This window comes from Apodemus sylvaticus, chromosome 17 (genome assembly GCF_947179515.1).
Source record: "Apodemus sylvaticus chromosome 17, mApoSyl1.1, whole genome shotgun sequence".
NCBI lineage: Eukaryota > Metazoa > Chordata > Mammalia > Rodentia > Muridae > Apodemus > Apodemus sylvaticus.
Window position 1 is genome coordinate 69,068,554 of NC_067488.1, and position 20,517 is coordinate 69,089,070.

The 20,517-nt window shown below is 49.5% G+C and overlaps 1 protein-coding gene across 1 annotated transcript in view; it reads right to left on the minus strand.

The window, feature by feature from the left end:
• Positions 1-559: 559 nt before the first annotated feature.
• Scn8a (sodium voltage-gated channel alpha subunit 8) overlaps positions 560-20,517 on the minus strand; it is a 101,253-nt gene continuing 81,295 nt past the window's right edge. Inside the window, exons 20-26 of the mRNA XM_052161249.1 lie at positions 18,335-18,457; positions 12,937-13,221; positions 10,920-10,973; positions 10,400-10,537; positions 9,413-9,517; positions 8,392-8,662; positions 560-4,629 (exon numbers count right to left, since the gene is read on the minus strand). Coding sequence (XP_052017209.1) covers positions 3,482-4,629; positions 8,392-8,662; positions 9,413-9,517; positions 10,400-10,537; positions 10,920-10,973; positions 12,937-13,221; positions 18,335-18,457 — 2,124 coding nt within the window. The 3' untranslated portion in view covers positions 560-3,481. The remainder of the gene's footprint in view (positions 4,630-8,391; positions 8,663-9,412; positions 9,518-10,399; positions 10,538-10,919; positions 10,974-12,936; positions 13,222-18,334; positions 18,458-20,517) is intronic.

A 20,517-nucleotide genomic window follows, 5' to 3' on the forward strand; every position in this document is an offset into this window, starting at 1 on the left:
GGGTGTGGTGATAAGATGAGAGAAGCCCTTTGGGCGCTCTACGTAGCTCCAGGGGCCCTGACAGGGAGCTCACCTCTCTGCCTGCAGCTTCAGACGCCCAAGTGGCTCGCTTCCAGATGGTGAGAGCAGACCACTTGGACTTAGGAAGGTTCTCCTGCTCCCACCCCCGGCCCTGTGACTCCCAGCCTCTCACCCTAAGCCACAGGGAAGTTAAGGAAGAGGGGAGTGTTTTCACACAGCAGTAGTCATGGTAACTACTGCTCAGGGGCTTTGGCTCTGCGATTTTAAATGAACAGCATCACATGAGTTTTTGCTTTTTTGTCCTTTTTTATTATTGTTTTTAAAGGAGGATCGTGGAATATAAATACTGCACCAAGGACCCGGCTACAAAAAATAAATATTTATATTATATTTATATATCTATATATATATGTGCAGTGGTACTGGCTGCTTGCTGCTCTTTGACAGGCTTCAGGAATATTTGGCAAAGCACTGCCGCTTGCTCACGCAATGAGGACGCAAAACCAAAAAAAAAAAAAAAAAAAAACAAAACAAAAAAAAACAAACCAACCAAAAAAAAAAAAAAAACAAAAAAACCTGCCAGAGCTGATTCTTTAAGGTTCGATGCTTGTTAACTATGGGTGTGAACTGCTGGTGATGGTGTGGTTCACAAGAAAGGAGTGTGGAGCAGGAGCAGGATGGAGAGAGAGCGCAAGGAGGGCAGGGAGTAGCTGGGTGGAGGGATGGAGGGGAGGGACGTTGCTGGGAGAGGGCTAGTGAAAGTTAGAGCGATTGGAGTTGGAGGTGGCTTCTTCCCTGCGAGGCTGTGGGAGGCTGTGAGAAACCGAGGCACAGCCTGCTGGGCTGGGTCAGGAGCTGGGGGAGGAGGATCAGATCTAACAGCTTAACATCACTAGCATGGTGCTTGGTGTTCCTAGCAGGATCAAATAGCTGTTGCCCATCTCGAGATCTAAGAACAATGATTAAGTTTAGCCAAATCTTGCATAGAAGTGGTTAGAATTTATTGCACATTGGAACAAAAATATATATATTTTTTGTTGTTTTGGAAAAGACCATTAGCAATAAAAAATTTTTTTGTCTGTCTGTCTGGTTAGGGGTATACATTGGCTGACAGCTTCTAAATTCTAAGAAGAAAGGAAAGTATAAAAATAAAAATAACCGTGACAATGGCGTAAGCCAGAAGCCATTTCCTATCTAATAAGTTAGTAATTTGTATTTACAAAAGGCATGCCAATAAAATAAAATCATATATTACAGTATTTATAATTCTCTTAAAAAGAATAACCACAGGTCAGCTCCTGTTTTGTGCTGTTCGCAATGTTGCCTGCAGGTGGTGCTGTAGACTTGTCCTAGCTGCAGTGACTCAGTGACACAGACACTCCCGAGTTGGGGGAGTTGGACAGTGTCTCCGGTCCAAGAAGATAGAAAGCTCTGCTCACTGACTGGCTGTGGTTTGTTCTATGCAAAACTAGTCAGGTGGACTGCGAGATTGCATCCAAAGTGCTTCTACTGCAAGGCGGACTGGTGCATCTGCTGTGTCTACTGCAAGGCGGACTGGTGCATCTGCTGTGTCTACTGATGGGCTGCCAGCTGCCCTCTGTACTGTACTCAGGAAGGGTTTGTTGGTTTGGTTCAGAGAGACTTTCTGACACTCAAGTGCAGCATCTTGGCTTTGAGACCTCGAGGTCAGGTGAGGCACCCTGCACTAAGAACTGTCTTTTGAAAAGCAGGGGACGGAAGGGAAGGTATGTCGCCCTTCTGGAAGCCATCCCCCAACAACAGTGGGCAGGCCACTAAGCAGAAAGCAAGATGGCTGAAAGGAAAAGCTGGGGAGGGGGGAAGCTGCGACACCCTAAAGAATTACTACCGAGTCCCTTTCTCACAAGAACCATCATAGAAACAAGACCAAGTGGGCCCCGTCCGGAGGCAGCTCCATCTCTCCCTCGGGCCCTGTTAGAGACTGTTGTTCTAATCTCAGTGGAAGAGCCCACAGCCACATCCCAGCCAACACTGCTGTCCTCACCAGCCCTGAGCAGCTGGGAAGGGGAGCCCTGCTGGCTGGAGGGATATGGCGGAAGCAGGAAGAACCACGCAGCCAGGAGCTGTGACAACCCCTCTGTGGAATAGGGCTGTTCAGAATATCTGAACCCCTTTCCAGATCTACCTGAGCCTGGAGAAAAGCAGACAGGCACAACACTGAATGCAGTAAGCACCCCAAACCCCCAACAAGGTTTCTGTAAGTCCCAGAAAGGCCCCCTAGAGGTAACATGCTACGATAAATAGCACTTTTATCTCTACCCCAAGTGTCAGTTCTCCAGTGTGAAGGCTAAACAATCATCAGGATATTGCAAGATACAAATGAACTCTTTTTCTATTATTATTATTTTTTTTTTAGCCCTAGGATTTGGTTTTACAGTGACATTAATAGTACAAGCCATTCGGGGGCCAGAGTCTCCCCATGTATTGGACAGAGCAGCAAAATGTGCAACAATGGCTGTATGTTAGAGATGTCTGTCAAACATGTACACGCAGCGGATCCGTCTGCTTGTTTGGTTGGGTTGTTTTTGTTGGTAGTGGTCAATTGGTTAATTATGTCTCCCTACCCAGAGGTGTAAGAAAGACTTCTACTCTTGAGAGGATTGCAGCCGGTATAGAACTCTTACCATTTCTCCAAATACGGTGAATGGTGCAGGGCTGGGTCCTGTCCGAAGCTGAGCCAGGGCGGGGGACAGGCTTACTAGTGTCTGTGGGGTGTGGATCTCATGCATGACCTCCGGACACAGCATGCCATCATGCAAGTCAAGTCTATGCATTGAACGAGCACAGTATTTGGAATTGGCCTGAGCAAGTCCTCCTCAGCCTGAAACCCTGACTGTTTCCCCCACCATCTCCAAACCATGTGCCACCCATGTGGAGAAGATGCTGTTATGTTAAAGAAACAGATGATTAGTGACATAGGCTGAATGTGTGTATGTGTGTGTGTGTGTCTTTGTGTGTCTGTATGTGTGTGTGTGTTTCTTTTTGCTGCTTAGCTTAACTAATGTAAGAATGCAAATATTGTTTGCATGAACAGACTTTTAAAGTGATGCTTCCTGCTTCTGAGAGAATCAATGAAATGAAAAAATAAAATCCATTTGGCCGCAGCGGCGATCTGCTGGTCCTGGCAGCCGCCTCTGTTTGTATCCTGTTAGTTTAGTCCTAAGTTGCATTGACTGAGTGTGGAACATGCAGTAACGTCTGCCCAAGCGATAGAAAAATCTGTGAGTCCAGGGAGCAGGGTCCTTTGTCCCCAGCAGGTCACCGCTCAGGATGCAACCACGTCCCATGTAAGCAGACGGTTTGGTGTATGTCTTCCAGCTCGGCATCTCCGCAGCTGCTCTGTGTCCGTGAGATTCGGGAGTTTGTAAACAAGCTTTCACTTGCCTGTGTTCAGTCAGCGTTAGCTTCCCTTCCCCCTCCTCTAGCACTTGGACTCCCTGACCTCTTTTGGCCTCTTGGCTCTTTCCCTTCTGCCTTCCTCCGCACGCTGCTGCCTCTCCTTGTCAGGCTTTGTCACGCTGTCATAAGAAGGGAGGGAGGCTGTGGACGGGGTGCTCTCCTTCTTCTCCCGGTGTGTGCCTCCGTTCTCCAGCTTGTTGGACGTGATCTTTCTGCAGATGAAGCCCCGCCGAGCCAAGTGTCCCCGGTAGGCACGCTGCAGGACCACTGCAGACACCTCCTCCTGCTTACGCCGCAGCGTGGTCGTGATAGGCTCATAAGACACTTTGGAAGGATTGGATGCCACGAACCGCTCCTCCATCTGCTGCCGCAGGATGTCCAGCTCCCCACTGTCCCCCAGGACTCGCTTGGTGAAGGCGAAGAGGATGTCCAGACAGTGGATGCGATCCCCGCTCACCATGGGCAGGTCCATAGCAATGAGCTCAATGGTGTTGGGCTTGGGTACTCGGAGCGGATGCTCCAGGGCATCGGCAAAGTCCGCCAGCTTACAGTACTCGATGAACTGGGTGGCGTCGGGGTCGAACTTCTCCCAGATCTCATAGAAAGTCTCGAAGTCGTCCTCACTCAGAGGATCGGCGCTCTCCTCTGTGGCTACACTGAAGTTCTCAAGGATGATGGCGATGTACATGTTCACCACGATGAGGAAGGAGATGATGATGTAGCTGACGAAGAAGAAGATGCCCACTGAGGGGTTCCCGCAGTCCCCTTTGAAGCCGCTTCCTGGGTGCTCCTTGTCCAGGCTGCAGTCAGGGGGCCGGTTCAGGATGGGCAGCAGGAGGCCGTCCCAGCCAGCAGAGGTGGTGATCTGGAACAGGCAGATCATGCTGTTGCCAAATGTCTCGAAGTTGAACATGTCATCAATGCCGGCCTCGTGCTTCACGTATGCGAAGTTGGACATCCCAAAGATGGAGAAGATGAACATGACGAGGAAGAGCAGGAGGCCAATGTTGAACAGGGCGGGCAGAGACATCATTAAGGCAAAGAGCAGGGTGCGGATCCCTTTGGCGCCCTTGATCAGACGCAAGATGCGCCCAATGCGGGCCAGTCGGATGACGCGGAATAGGGTGGGGGAGACGAAGTACTTTTCAATGATGTCAGCCAGGAACATTCCTGAGAGAGGACCAGAGGATGTGATTACTGAGGTCAGGCACGCCCTTCCCTCCTCTTACTATGAGTACTGAGGCCAGGCACACCCTTCCCTCCTCTTACCGGGCACTGTGAAGTGCAGAAGTTCAATGGGTGTGCAGAATGCACTGAACCCTTATAATGAAACAATGGCATGTTCCAAACGGAGAAACGTAGAGCACGTGGTAATGCAGAACCAGTGCTCAGTTAGCAGGCTTGTGTGGCCAGCACACGACCACAGGCATCCATCCACAGGCCTCAGTGGTTCTAGCGTTCTTCTAGTTTTACTATGTGTGTATTCATTAACAACAAGGTATCCCTCTATTTTTAGGAAATGGTACAGGGCTATCTTTCTGTATCTCTATATTTAAGATGTTAATTGGTTTTGTCTGAAAGACTGGTTCCTCAGATGAAAAATGGCTTTTACATGATCTCTTCCTTTGGCTAGCACAAAACAGACCTTTGTTTTCCTATTCAAGGATCCACGTTTTCATTGTGTTCATATATTCTCAAATGTTCTCCACAATACCACCGGACTTCTAAATCTACAAACAGAGTGAGGTGCTCCCCTGTGACACACTGCCCTGTGACTTCACATCCTAATCACTCTGTGGATGCTTGGAGTCCTCAGAACACCCTCATGAGAGACCAGAGAACAGCTCGCCTTGGAGACCAGAGCTGGCTGCCCAGGGTGGCCTTGGCGCCCCAAATTTGGAGGCAAAAGTAGAGGTGAAGTGAACATCTGGCTCCCCTTTCTCTTTCTGCTCCTATGACTCAGTTTACACAGATCACTTGTCTTAAAACAAAGGAGTGACTGGGAGGTGGAAGGAAGGGGTGGAGTCCAAGGGAGGCCACGGAAGGAAGAGGAGAAGGAAAGGCCGGAAGTGAGAGCTAGAGCTGTTCTCGCTCTACGTCAGTGCTACTCTCTGCCTTCTAAGGGTCATGGGGACAAGGTGAATACCCACTCACATGAAGCCTATAATTGGGAAAGTGTATTGAGACTTCAGCTTCAGAACTCAAGAATCTCTCCCCTGGCCAGGCAGTGGTGGTGCACGCCTGTAATCCCAGCACTTGGGAAGCAGAGGCAGGCGGATTTCTGAGCTTGAGGCCAGCCTGGTCTACAGAGTGAGTTTTAGGACAGCCAGGGCTATACAGAGAAACCCTGTCTCGAAAAACCAAAAAAAAAAAAAAAAAAAAAAAAAAAAAAATCTCTCCCCTGAAGGTTTTAAGCCAGAAGAGAAGGGCTGGAGAGACGGCGCAATGGTTAAAAGCCCTTGTTGTTCAGGCAGAAGACCCAGGTACCAATCCCTGCACCCACATGGTAGTGCACAGCCACCCATAACTCCAGTTACAGGGGCTCCAACTTCTCCAGGGCATTGCATATGCAACTATACATGCACACAAAATAATAAACTAAAAATTGGGGTTGGATGGGCTGGAGAGATGGCTCAGAGGTTAAGAGCACTGACTGCTCTTCCAAAGGTCCTGAGTTCAAATCCCAGCAACCACATGATGGCTCACAACCATCCGTAATGAGACCTGATGCCCTCTTCTGGTATGTCTGAAGACAGCTATAGTGTACTTACATATAACAATAAATAAATCTTTTTAAAAAATTGGGGTTAAAGAGGTGGCTCAGTGGTTAAGAGCACTGACTACTACTCTTCTAGAGAACCTGGGTTCAATTCCCAGCAACCACATGATGGCTCACAACTGTCTGCAATTTCAATTGTAGAGAATTCAACACCCTCTTTGGACCCTCTGTGGATACCAATCAGGCATGTGGCACATACACTAAACAGAAGCCAGGACAGCACCTCTCCTTGCATATTCATATGCAGGCAAATAGTCACACATAAATAAGTCTCTTTTGTTTGTTTGCGACAGGGTCTTATGTAGCCCTGGATGTTTTGGAACTTGCTATGTAGACTAGGCTGGCCTTGAATTCACAGAGATCTGCCTGCTTCTTGTCCAGAGTACTGGGATTAAAGGGAGTGCAGCACCATGCCCTGACATAAGTTGTGAGGGGAGGGGAGAGGTGGACGGGATGGGAACCAGAGTGACACGAGGCACACTTCAGAAGGTGAGTATAGGTAGTGCTGCTCAAAAGCCAAGGCCTTGTGCAGACTCACCTCAGATACTCTAGCTTAGGGATTCTCGGGAAAATGCCCCAAGACTCAGTGTGCTATAGGTAAAGGGTGGGGGGGTCGTCTGCCTTGTCTTTATACTCACCAACCTCAGAAAGCGGGGTGCAGCCAGTGTGCTCTGGACTAGCTGCCGGAGTTTTTGGATTTTTGTTTTTGTTTTCACTCTGTGGTGGCATCAGAAGCCAATCATACCTACCTGGAGCCAAGGCATGTGCCAGACAGCACTTGGGACACCATTCCAGGAGGTGACGACATCCCCCAAGGACAGCCATTAGGCTCATACTTCTCTCTTCACCTGCCAGAACCCCAACCTGCTGTGTTTTTAGATTGAAGAAAACAGGAACTTGGGGGCTAACCTGAGCTCTGTTTGGGGCTAACCTGAGCTCTGCTTGGGGCTAATCTGAGTTCTGCTTTTTGTCCCAGATAAACAACCCATGCAGTGAAGATAATAAGACAACTCGGTTCTGTTGCCACTGTAAGGCCCCAATGAGAAAACTTGGGGAGAACTTTCCAGTTACACTTTCCCACAGTGCTGCCTCAGTAGCAGTGGCCACTGCCCCAATTACTGCCCACCTTAACAATCTCCACCCACTCTCTTCTCATCACGTGTGTGTGTGCATGTGCATGCGGGTATGTATTTACATGTCAAGGTCAGAGGTCAACCTTGGGTGTCATCTCTTAGGTATTATCCATCTTGTTTTTTGAGATAGGGTCTCTCACTGGCCTGGAGTCCATCAATTAGGCTACACTGGTTAGCCAGTGAGCCCAAGGGCTCTTCACTGTCTGCCTCCCCAGTGAAGGGATTTTAAGTGTGTGTACCATGTCCAGAACGTGGGCTCTGGGGATCAGACTCAGGTCCTCATGCTTGCACAGTGACAGGCTAGCTTATGTCAACTTGACACGAGCTGGAAAAGAGGGAGCCTCAACTGAGAGTATGTCTCCATAGGAACCGGCTGTAAACAAGCCTGCAGGGCATTTTCTTAATTAGTGAGTGGAGGTAGGCCCAAACCTTTGTGGGCCAGAAAGCAGTCCAGGGTCTCTGCATCAGCTCTGCCTCTAGTCCCTGCCTGCTTGAGCTCCTGTCCTCACTGCCTTTGATGAACCATGAGGGAAAAAACCCTTTCCTCCCCAGGTTGCTTCTGGTCATGGGGTTGCATCACAGCAGTAGTAACCCTGACTAAGACACTCAGCAAAGCATTTCACCAGCTGGGCCATCTCCCAGGCTACTGCCACATTGAGAAAACAGGGTTCTTTTACTTTTCCTGTAGACTTTAAATCCCTTGAAAGCAAATCAGATTTTACCTCCTGCCTTGGAGCTGCAGCATTTGCACCCATGTAGGGATATACTAGCCATGCGACCTGCCTGGGAGGCTGAGGTGTACACGGAGGAGGGTTAGGGAGACACCAGCCCACCCTGAGCTAGTCATGGCTCTCAGAAATCTGGTCCTCACAGCTGGGGTCCTTGTCCTTCCTCTGGCCCCACCCACTTACCCCCTTCTTCTGGCCCCGCCCACTCATCCCCCTTCTGTGGCCCTGCCCACTCATCCCCCCTTCTGTGGCCCCGCCCACTCATCCTCTTCCTGTGGCCCCTCCCACTCACCCACAATGGAGAGGATGACCACCACAAAGTCAAAGATGTTCCAGCCAATGGTGAAATAGTAGTGTCTCAAGGCAAACATTTTGAGCACACACTCGCAGGTGAAGAAGATGACGAAGACCAGATTAATCCAGTAAAGAATGTTCTCCATCTGCTTGCTCTGAGTATCCGTCTCCACCATCATTGTCACCATGTTAAGGCAGATGAGCATCATGATCACAATATCAAAGGCTTGTTGCGTGACGAAATCAAAGACAATGCCTTGGATTTTGTTCTGCAGAGGAAGACAGAAACACGTTCACGGAAGCCTTCAGACCCTCGGGCGGCTGCCCTGTTCCTGGGGCGCTCCTCGTTGCCTTCTCAGCTACAGTATCTGTCCGGCCGGCGTCCCAGAGCCCGCTTCAGGATAGCTGGCCCCAGTGTCCTCAGTGTTGTGCTGACCTGAGCTGACACCACCACGCCTGGGGCTTTCTCCCTGTCCCTATGCTGTCCCAGCCCCAGCTTTACTCCAGAGACTCTGGAACTGGTCTGTGGCTCGGCACTCGTGCGGGATTCGACAGGCACCTCCTGACACCCTCACCCAGCTCCTTCCTTTCCACTGTTCTCAAGTCAGAAGGTGGATGGGCATCCTTGCCTCTCTCCCAGCCTCCAAACATAGTCTGTCAGTTTGGGGGAGGGTCTCCCTCTGTGGTCAGGCTGGCCTGCAGGTCAACTGTGTGGCCCACACTGGCCTGGATGTGGTTGTAAGTTCCTTGTGACAGTCCTGCCTTGGTGCCACCATGCCTGGCTCCCGAATCCTGCCATGCTGTCCCCCAGGAGGGCTCCCGGCACAGGCCAAGCACTAACGCAAACCCGCCTGACTCCTAGTCCTGGCTGCTGGATTCTTAGCTTTTGCACTGGGCACCTAGGAGAGGACCAGTGGGCAGCACCAGGCAGCCAGTCACTCCTTCCTCTGTAGCAGCCCCAGTGTGTTCTTTCCAAACAGATGTATAGTGTGCCATGTTAGCCTGCCCAGTGTACCTACCAAGGGTCGGGGGATAGGCTTCTGGGGCTTCTTGGAGCCCAGCTTCTTCATGGCATTGTAGTACTTCTTCTGCTCCTCTGTCATGAAGATGTCCTGACCTCCAAAGTAGAGAGAGAAGGCAGAGAGAGAACAATTACAACCGGCTCTGGAGATGCGGCTGAGCACCACTGAGGCCAGTGACTTTACTTTCCCTCCAGAGACCAGCTTGGGGGTGAGGACTCCCACAGAGAGCACTCCTGGAGCAGTTGCCCCAGTTAGAGACAGCTGCCAGTTTCAGCAGGGGCGTCTGGAATCTCCCAGGCGAAGTCATGAGACAGGACTGCCTGACTACAGGCTTTCAGGGCAGGAAGTGGAGAGAGAGCAAGGGATGAGAGGGCAGTCACACCAGACAGGGTCTCCCTGTGTAATCCTGGATGGCCTCCAACTATAGAGTAAGAATGCCTGCGTCTGCCTCCTGAGTGCTGGTATCAAAGGTGTGCCCTGTGTGCACGCTGCCCGGTGGCCCTCCCAAACATTACAAAAAAAAGGATCTTTCAGTGCAGCAAACAGCAAATTCACATTTTATGAAATTTGAATTTGGAACTTGTGGTATAAAAAGGCAGCTTAGAATGAAGTCTAAGCCTGTGTTCCAGTGTGCTTTAGAGGAACCACTACCCACGAGGAAGTGAGCCGTGAGGGTGACCTCTCCACTCCCAGCATGCTACAGGTGCCAGCCTGCGTCTCCCCTGGTACTCTCTGTCCCTCCTTCTGGCAGGAAGTCCCAACAGGAGTGGCCTCAGGAATGCAAAACTTCAGGGAAGTGTTGTAAACCACACACTGCGACGTTCAGCCACAAACAAAAGGGGTTGTGTGGGGCTGGTGTCTGGATAGTGACTATCCGAGGTTTAGAGAGAGGGGTTGGGGAGGCATTCTCTCTCTAGAGACAAGGCCAGAGTGTCTCTCATCTGGGCTGGCCTCTGACGCTGGCGGCGTGGGGAGGACACCTATCTTTTTCTTCTGTTGGTTGAAGTTGTCAATGATGACGCCGATGAACAGGTTGAGGGTGAAGAAGGAGCCGAAGATGATGAAGATGACGAAGTAGATGTACATGTAGATGTTGCCCTCATAGTCGGGCTGCTCGTCCGGCTGCCGGGGACAGGGAAAGGGACTCAGGTCAGTTCCTGGGACGTCAGGTGGCCGGCTCCTAACCTCCCTGTGTGTGGCTGACAGCTCTCTCTACCCTCACATGGTCTACCTGTCCTCCAAAGGCACTGTCGCCTGACATACAAGGAGCAGGCATGAGGGCAGTCAGTGCCACCAGGGCCAAGCTACCAGCTGGGTCTGACCAAGCAGTGACAGAGGGAGGATTTACCAGGAGGAGGAAATCTATAATCAACAGGACAAGCAGTTGGTGTCCAAGGAGACACTTCCAGCTCTCAATTCTTCCACCCTGCATGGTTCCTGATGGCTCTACATGGGATTGCTTTCTGTCATTATGCTGGCCACATTTCACCATGCATGTCCTTACCTTTCGGGAATCTACAGCTGCATACATGATGTCCATCCAGCCTTTGAAGGTTGCCTGGGAAACAGAGTCAGTCATTAGGCGGTGCCTGTTAGGGAGTGGTTGGCGTCAGGCAGGGTCCTAAGGGCCAATGGGGAGGGGTAGGCGGGGCAGCTGACATAGATGGAAGTCATTTTTATCAAGAAAGTCCAAAGAGGCTTTAACTAAAGTCCATGAAAATATAACTGAAGTTTGGCAAAGAAACGGACGGTGGTGACTGGACTGGTGCTCGCTGACAAGGTCTGAGAGCAGAGCCCACAGCGAGGCAGGTGCTGGGCCCTCCACCGAGGAGCCACTGTATGGAAAGGAGTTACCTAAACACCAAGTGCTGCACTACACAGACAAACTCCGCCCGCACTAACACGCCCATGCAGCACCCACCCAGATATAGTGCAGAGACATGAACACTTGGGGTCCTGCTTGTGGGCCTGTCCAGTTACTCTAGTCACAAAGACAATACAGTGCATTTGTGGCAGGGCATGCCACAGAAATGTCATTCCCCTCCTGGAAACAAACAGTGTGCCTTCTCAGCTCTCCTTCAGCCTGGCAGAGCTGGCATGGCAGAGCAGACCAAACAGTCAGCATAGCATTCTCAGATTATAGGGGATTTATGGGGGCTGCTTTATTCATCAGATGGTCTGCTGGCAAACAGTCCTGTGCACACTTGGGCAGTGGGCACTCGTGGGGCTGTCTTGTGCATACGTGGAGAGTGGATAGGTGTCCACTGGCGAGTGGATGTACACTTGTTATCTTGAGCTGCTCGGGTTTAAGTCATGAGCCCAACCTATTTTTTCTTTTAATGAGTTAGCTACTTTGTGGTGCTGGGAATTGAACCCAGGATGTCGTCCATATCAGGCAAGCTTTAAGTCCAAGGAGCCCCCAACATCTTAAACTGACAGAAAAGCAAAGGGACCATCATGGGATGGAGCACAGCCGCCCCATTAACTTTCCTGCTGCTACATCAGCAGGGAGAGCTCACCGCTGGCTTAGGCTGCGAGCTCTCCTGGCACCATTATGTTTAATTCTTACAAAGACTGAATAATGTAGGCATAGTAATAACAGGAGGGAAAACACAGAATAACAATTATCTTAATTAACTTCGTGTTAGGCATTGTGCTGAGATTTTTTTTTTTAAATCACAAATTCTTTTAACAACTAGGCAAGGTATTATTATCTGCAGAATCAAAGGGTCATCAGAGGAGCCGAGTGATTCGCCCCAAGTGGCGCATCAGGAAGCACTTGGGTGTGGCTCAGCTCCATGATGGCCTAAGGCAAGGTCCTGCCAGCTCCCATGCGGCACAGTGTGTGCCCAGCAAGTGTTCCCAGCACCAGTGAGGACACTAGAAAGCTAGGGATGGTGGACAAGCTTTGGCAGAAGTAGCTTAGTGACCGACACACTGGGCCCCACGCCCGGCGAGCTCGCTGCAGGGGTGGCAGCATGGTAGCAGGGGCCTGTTCTTCCTACACGACAGCACAGTTGTCCTGCTTTGTCCTCTATCACCCTGGCCTTCCCTGTCATCTTCTCCCCTTCTATCCAGTTAACTGCACACTCTGCCCCAGGGAAAGAGGATGACCCCTCTAGCCTAGGAGTTCCCGACCTTCCTACTGCTGAGACCCTTCATTACACTTCCTGGTGTTGTGGTGACCCCTAACCATAAAATTATTTCATTGCTACTTTGTAACTGTAACCTTGCTACTGTTATGAATCATGATGTAAATATTTGACCTGTGACTTGGGGGTCATGACCCACACGTTGAAAACCACCGCTCTGACACCTTGTGGTCTGCTGGTCTGCTGTAATGCTTCTATCTGCTGCTCTACAGAACTGAGCCTCTCACCAGATTCTTCCAGGAGTCATCAAGAAAGCCAGGGGAAAGGCATTGCCCTGAGGCTGATTTGGGGGAGCACAATGTTTTCAGGAGGATGAAGTCTGTGCTGGCAGCCTGCCTGCCCCGGCCTGAATGAAGCAGCAACACTCACCACTTGAAGCAGGGCCAGGTACCCTGCTCCGACGTTGTCGAAGTTGATCTTGACGTTCTTCCATCGGATCTCCGTGTTGTTGCCCTCCATAAGCTTCTCGCAGTCGGTTTTATTGTTGACATCTTCGATTTCGAACCGGATTTCAGAGGTCTCATTAAAGCAGTAGTGGTACTTCCCCGCAAACAGGTTAACTCCCATGATGCTGAAAATCAGCCAGAAGATGAGACACACCAGCAGGACGTTCATGATGGAGGGGATAGCGCCCACCAAGGCGTTCACCACCACCTGCATTGGGAGGGAAGCAGCTGAGTGCTCGAGGGAACCCACCACAGGCACACTCTGCTTGTTTCCGGGAGGGGAATGACATTTCTGTGGCATGTTCTGCCACAGATACACTGTATTGTCTTTGTGACTAGAGTACCTGGACAGGCCCACAAGCAGGACCCTAAGTGTCCATGTTTCTGCACTACTATATCTGGGTGGACTGGTTGGACTTCTCTGCCCAAGTTGACTCTTCCCCACCCCACCCCCCCAGTCACCAACCTGGGACCACAAAAAACAATTTCTTAGTCCAGACTTTCCTTTTCCAACTCACAAAATATGCTCCGTTCAGAGAGCAACCACAAGCTCACTAGCAGCCTTTTAGCAGGCATTCCCCTTCTGGAAAACAAGGCACAATTGTTCAAAATCAGAGCGCTGCCCTCTGGGTTAGCACGCTACAGAACGTCTCACAGTTATGCAAGGCAGTCATCTCTTCTCAGGCAATAGCTGAGCATGCAGAGTTTTGCAGGCTCAAGGAAGAAAGAAAAAGCTATATTCCCTCTACCAAACAGTTTACGATTAAAATGTGAGCAGACAGGAATCTCCCTGAAGGCTCATTGCTGTTCTGCCTTCAAGATGCTGATGGCCCCAGTTCACAAAGTTAAAAACAAGTAGCCTTCAGGAGCAGATGCTTCTTGGGTTCTGCATTATACTAGAGGCGGCCAGGCAGCACCTCCTGTCTCAGCAGTGTTCACTAGAGCTCAGTGCTCATAAAGCAACACCGGAGGTCACTGGGTCAAACAATGTCTTGAGCAGAGCCCCCATGGCCCTGGAAAGGCCGGCCTGAGAGCACTGTTTTTACTTCAGACTGTCCTCACTGGATAACCTGGCTGAGAAGACACTGTCCTATACTGGAAAGATCTAGTCAGACTTCCTTTAGACTGCTCATTTTCTGATTGTGCAATCCATACATGAAGGCCTTTAGACTCAGAGGCAGCTCTTTCTTAACTCTTAGACCAAGACATAGTCACTACTATAAATGTCTAGTCCTTCAAGCAAGGACACCCAGAATCTCTGCAGCCTGGAGATTCTCCATGTTATTTTGTATATTTATCAAGGGTGCTAAATACTCAGACTCAATCTACCTCATTCTACAGTTGTCTGTCTTTGGTGGGAGGCAAAAACAGGCAAAAGAGGATGGTCCATAAAGGAACAGTCACCTCTCAAACAGGAAGAGCAGGTGACAGATTCTCAAGCCTGTGTTTGTGTGTGTGTGTGTGTGTGCACGCGCATGCACGCATGTGGACATGAACATGCAGATGCATGTATGCACATGGCATGTGAGTGCATGTGTGTGTGGTGAGTGCATATGTGTAGCACATGTGGTGTTTGCCTGCATGTGTGTAGCATGTTCCTGGGTACATGGGTGTGGCACATGTCACAGCAAAGCTCAAGTGTGTGGGAGACAGCAGAGCCTGGTGTGGAAGCCTGGATCTGTGAATTCCTGGCAAGTCATCCTGTCACCTGCTCTGCAGACTCCTCTCCCTTCAAGGATGCTGATGAGCTCTTGTAAAGTTCAGTTTAACCCACCCTACAAGGTGTCCACATATTAAAGTAACAGATGAATGCAAAATACTTACTGCCAGGGAGAAATAGCTAACCCTAGGCAATCTCCTTGAACTTTGAGTGTTTTATAAGTCTGATGCCAAAGTGAGCCTCATCGCTCATAGAATATAAGAAAATCCTGTAAAATAAAATATATCTGTAAAATATACTTTTTTGCTCTCTGTGCAGGGGATGAAAAGGATTTTTCCTTCAAGCTATATTCTCAGCCTCTGCAGTGTCTTTTTATTTACTAATCACAACTACTGGAGAACTCCTTACCTTAGTTTTACAAACCAAACAGTGGACAGAGTTGGTAGAATTTCCCCCTCACTTCTCTGCTGTGGATGCTGGTCGCCAGGCCACAAGCACAGAAGCAGAGTTAGTTGAACCCCGGAGTGACTGTCACCGCGTCCATCTCAGCACCCAGGGGCAGGACAGACCTAATGTCAATCAATGTCCTCACCAGTGCTCACTTGCTACCCTAGCTCTCTTTCTGTGCTCTCTGGGTGTTTTATGTTGCCCTAATTATGACGGAGCCTATTACTGGTAAAAGCTAGATTTCTACGGCTTAGACACAGAACTCAAGGGTGGGTTCCAGAAACCTGGGAGGGGTTTACATTTTTCAAAGGCAGTTTATACGCAGTGGTTGATACAACTATCACTTCGTTGGTCAGAAGGGCACTGGATGTCGATTCTCACATTTACCATCCCCACACTGACTACTCCCGCTCAGCACACTCTATAAAGTCTGAGATAGCTTTTAACATCTGGCAGAGGGAACATGGCTTTAGTGACAACCATGTACTGACAACAGAAATGCATGCATGTTTCATAGCAGTAAATACCCTCAAGAGTTAACGGCACAGCAAGATCTTAAGGGTGACTATGGAGGAGAGAAAAGCAAAGAGCGACATAGTGTTCCTCTGCCAATGGCAGGCAGGACTGTTGCAATTTCTGGTCTTTGGTTTGAGGAAGGAGAGAAGACTGAAGTGAGTACCCAGGACAGGCTAGGGTGACACCCCCTTTCACCTGAAGGGCTGAGCCTCGAACCAGAGCAGCACAATGACAGTTGAGCCCGTCTGCACAGAGGCTATTTGGCTTACTGAGGTCTCCTAGCTGAGAGGTTGAGGTGGGATCTGGCAAATGCTGGCATAGAGAAGCCAAGCTACTGAATGACAACACACACCCCATGGAAAATCAGGCTTGAATAAACACAGGCACTAGTGGGTAACTCGCTGTAACCTTTGCTCAGCCTAGTAGCGTCTCTTCCACAGAAGGGGTGGAGAGCTTCAGGGCGGGAATGGGTTTCCACTTGCCCAAGCAGCTAGTTAGTCCTGCTGGTTGACTGGCACCAACCTGAAGTGGCACGTCTACCATGTCTACCCCGTCTACCCCGTCTACCCTGAGCACTGCTCACTTAGCTTGCAGCTTTGGGCTCACACCTGTTCTTTGCCAATATTATCTTAACCAAAAACAGGTAGGTACTTTAAAAATGAAACTCCCCTTTTATCTATTCTAGACTTTGGGTTTCTAATCTTTTTGAGAGTTGGCAAGTCCAAGTTTTGGGGGACATAGCAAATGAGAGGTGAGGGAAGGTGAGGAAAGGGGTTAAGTGGAAACGGAGGGGTACCAAAAGGACGCCTGCATCTGGACAATTCGTCACTTCCTTTGAGCAAATGCCTCCAGCTGCTCCATGGCTACTGCGTTGACGCAGTGATGGTGCCAGTAGTGAGCAGCCAGATAGAGTCATAGTGCCAGCTGGGCAGACGGGGGGCTGTCTAGAGGTAGCGGTGAGCTCTTTAGGAGGTCCAGGTCGCTCGTTAGAGACTGGGTTCAGGACCAATGGGCAATCAATGCCTTTGATGGAATGCCCATAGCTCTATCCTGTTCAGAGTTGTTGTTTGGCACCAAGATGGACTATTAGCTCTAAAACTACCAAAGCTTATTGTCCCTTAAGCAATATGTGGGCAGCAGGGGGAGCAGAGACGGACATTTTAACCCTGCTTCTACTCACACTGTGGCCATTTCAACTGTTGACATTGGAGTATTGTATACTCTCTCTGAATTTAGCCTGGTTAGAATAGCATCCTTCATGCAAAATGCTCCAACCTCTCTTACTTGTGGACTTAGAATTCATTTTTAATTAGAATGAGCTCACTGCCCTGGAACCACCCTTCTTGCAAAGGGCTGTCGGAGGCTTGGGTTTACAAAGCCAAACTGTGACCGTGCTAGAGGAAACTCGAGCTCATCGAAACATCGTTTGTTTAAATAAACGGAGATAATAACATTTCTAAGTCCCCATAAGTTCCACCTTTCTGTAGAGCTGTGAATGGGGTCACAGTGGCCAGGCTCATGGATGAGGAGTGGGCACAGCCGCACTGTCCTGGTCTCCAGTTCCGCCCATCAGTCTTACTCCCTATGACCATTGCAACCGCTCCATTCTTGTGCCTATGTTCTGATATTTGCACATTGAAAATCATCCTCTGGTTTGCTCTCCTGCATGTATTCAACGTCTAAAGTAAAGTGAGCTTTCTTGGGCCCCTTAAGTAATAACAGACCTCTCTGATTAGCACAGGGCAACTATCACCACCAAACCAGCTGTCCATGTGATTTTCTGGAAGACAACATTTTAGTTTGTGTGCATATATCTGTGCACACTAACAATCATTAAAACCAAGAGAGAAAAGGCATCAAAAGAGGAAGCCTTTCTAACATGACACGGGGGGCATCCCCTCACGGGGGGTATCCCCTTGTGTCGTCTGGACTTGGGCAGTAAATCGCCCAAGCAGGAAGGAATGGGGGTCTCAAGGAGATGTCAGGACTAGCTGATACAGTCCCCTAGTGCTGTCCGCTGTTCTGATGGTGTGAGGCCAGGGGCCACAGAGCATGGGCACAGGGGTTGGGGTGAGGGGAAAGCTTTGCTATCAGACAGAGGCTGCCAGTCCTCCTGGGACTGGGCTGAGAACAACAAGGTGCAATGAGAGGAATCAGAGTACAAAGAAAAGCATCTCTTCTCCCAGGGTCACAGCCAAATTCTGCTCCACCCCCAGTCCCAAGCCTGCCATCTTGTCTTCAGGTCCCTCCTTGGTTGTCTCCTCAGTGACTCACCAAGGCCACAGGCCTCATCTGGCTGCTGCCTCTACCCAGCACTCTGCCTGCTCGCGGCCTAGGCTTTTCAGTGGGTCTCTGGGTTATAATTCCCCTTCTTTGCACCTGGTGATTCTCCCTATAAATCCAACAGCCCAGAAAGCCACCCCAAGTGCTACAGGTAAGCCAGGCCAGATGAGGGAGCCAGTGTTAACATGTTCTACAGCGGCACGTTGTTGGGGTCGGGCTGATATTAATGTGATGAGGCAGCTTAGTGCGGCTCCCCTGCACACAGGGCAGGTGCAGGGGAGAGCGTGGAGGATCAAATCAGCGGCTACATCACAGAGCTCGTGTCTGAATGATCTTTCCACCATGTGATCAGTTCTAGCATGCTTTAACAGTTTCCATTGGCATGCAGAAGGATCAGCTACTCTTAGTGTCTTACCCTCATCCCTTCAAATCGTGATAAGGCTCTTAAGGGTCTCAAAGCTCTTAGGGTCCTAAGGGACTTTATGGCACCTAGTTCCGAGTAGCCCAGGGCATTAGCTATAAGGCTGACTAAAGAGACCTACACAAAAACAGAAGAGAAAAAACAAACAAACAAACAAACAAAAAAACAAGAAAAAAAAAAAAGAAAAGAAAAAGAAAACAGAGGTTCCAGAGTGTTAGAATAAAACTCCTAGCGCTGTTTTAACACACGGGGGGTGGGGGTGGGGGCCCAGCAGCCAGAGTGGGTACCACCGGCTGCCCACTTCAGCCTACGTCAACTTGACTCAAACGACCTGGAAGGAAAGGTGGTTGAGAGAGGCGGAAGAAAAACACAAAGGGAAGAGAGAAGGAGGAAGGGAAGGCAGCAAAACACACACGCAGGTAGAGAGGGAAGAGGCTGAGGGGAGGGGAGAGGAGGAGGTCCCGTTGGAGGGAGAGGAGCCTGAAGGGTGACAAGAGCCTTACCCTCGCCCTTTACAGCCTGCAGCTCCCAGAAGCTCCCATTAAATTAAGCCAGACAAACTTAATGGTACCTATGGAAAAGAATACAGATAAATGCACACATTCCACACCAGCTACCCTTCCTCAGCTCAGACACCACGGGATTTCCGACAGGGACAAGCTCTCTTATCCTGGTTGACAAGAAACCATTTGAAAATTTAATGAGTCACTACATTAACAAAAGAAACATAGTTAATAAGAGCCACCAGTGACTGTCTCTCCCAAGAACCTCCTCGACATGATTCTGGCCCCATAATCCCCTCTCACTCTCTGATACCTTTCACCTTGTAAGCCAACCATCACCCTCCAGGGCCACAGAACCCTTTGTGGTGTTTGGAACCAATTCCATACTTCTTGCAATTCCCTTTCTTTCCTCCAGAATAGCTCCAAATGTACTGGCCTCTGCTGGGTAGGACAGTCTTCCACTGTTCTTTCCAGTAACATAATTTATGACTAGAAGAACTCCTGCAGGGAGGGTCATTTCCATTTGTAGACAGGGAATGGCCAGTGCCAGTGTTAGCTCTGGGGCTAGGATGAGACCCACACTGCTGACCTGAGCCAGTCTGAAGCACTGGAGACCTGTCTGTAGCACAAAGATGACAGGCAGCATCCCAACAGATAGGCCATTGACGTCTGCAAGCCTAGACTTGGGCCAAGACGTTCCTGTTCCGCAAGAGCAAACTTACCTTGCTCCTACTATCAGGATGACCCTTGACAACACAAGCCTGATTGGGCTTGACCTGAGCAGGATATGGGGCTCCTCAGGGCCACTTGGCCTGAGCATACCTTTACCCAGACATATCTGGGAATGTCTACTTGGGACTCCTTGCAAATGCCTTTCTTTTGCATGACAGTCTATTCTATTCATACCCAATTGTGGGATGGGCTAAGATCTTCTTTCTTATGAGAGCTTGTAAGTCTACTTTCACTGATGTCTCAAAGCCAAAGCTAGAGAGAAAAGATGTCTTTCGTGTCATCTCGGTTTCATCTGCTGTTCTTTGATCTCTCTCTTAGACTAGGTCTCAATTCTATGTCTGCTCTGCATGTGTTCAGCACACACAGATGACTCTTTCCTGTGTTTTGTAATTAGAGATTAAACCAAGGCATTGTGCACGCTGGGCAAGTGTTTCACTACTGAGCTACATCCATAGACATATAATATACATAGACATAAAAAATACAAATAAACAGATGAACAAACACTGGTTATCCTTGAACTTGTCTTGTAGATCAAGCTGGCTTTGAATTCAGAGATCGCCTGCCCCTGCCTTCCCAGTGCTGGGATTATAGGCCACCACACTTGGCTAAAAAATAATTTTAAAAAAGAAGATATTTATAATTTGGAACCAGGATTAGTATGGGGTGGAAGTAGACAGTCAGCGACGCAGGAAGACTTAGGCTCACAGGATTCAATTTTAAAACAGGGTGCGAAACAACTCATACTCATAACCTATCAGCTTCAGCGTCGTCCATGGAGCTGAGTCCTGGGCAGTGCTCCAAGCTAACCAGGAAAGATCACAGACCCCAGGTTCTCAGTGCCCTGTAAATCTTTACTTAAGTCAAGGGTCTCCAAACCTGTATCTAAAACAAAGCAGCCAACTGCCACTTTCCATTTATTTTTAATGATTAATAACAAGT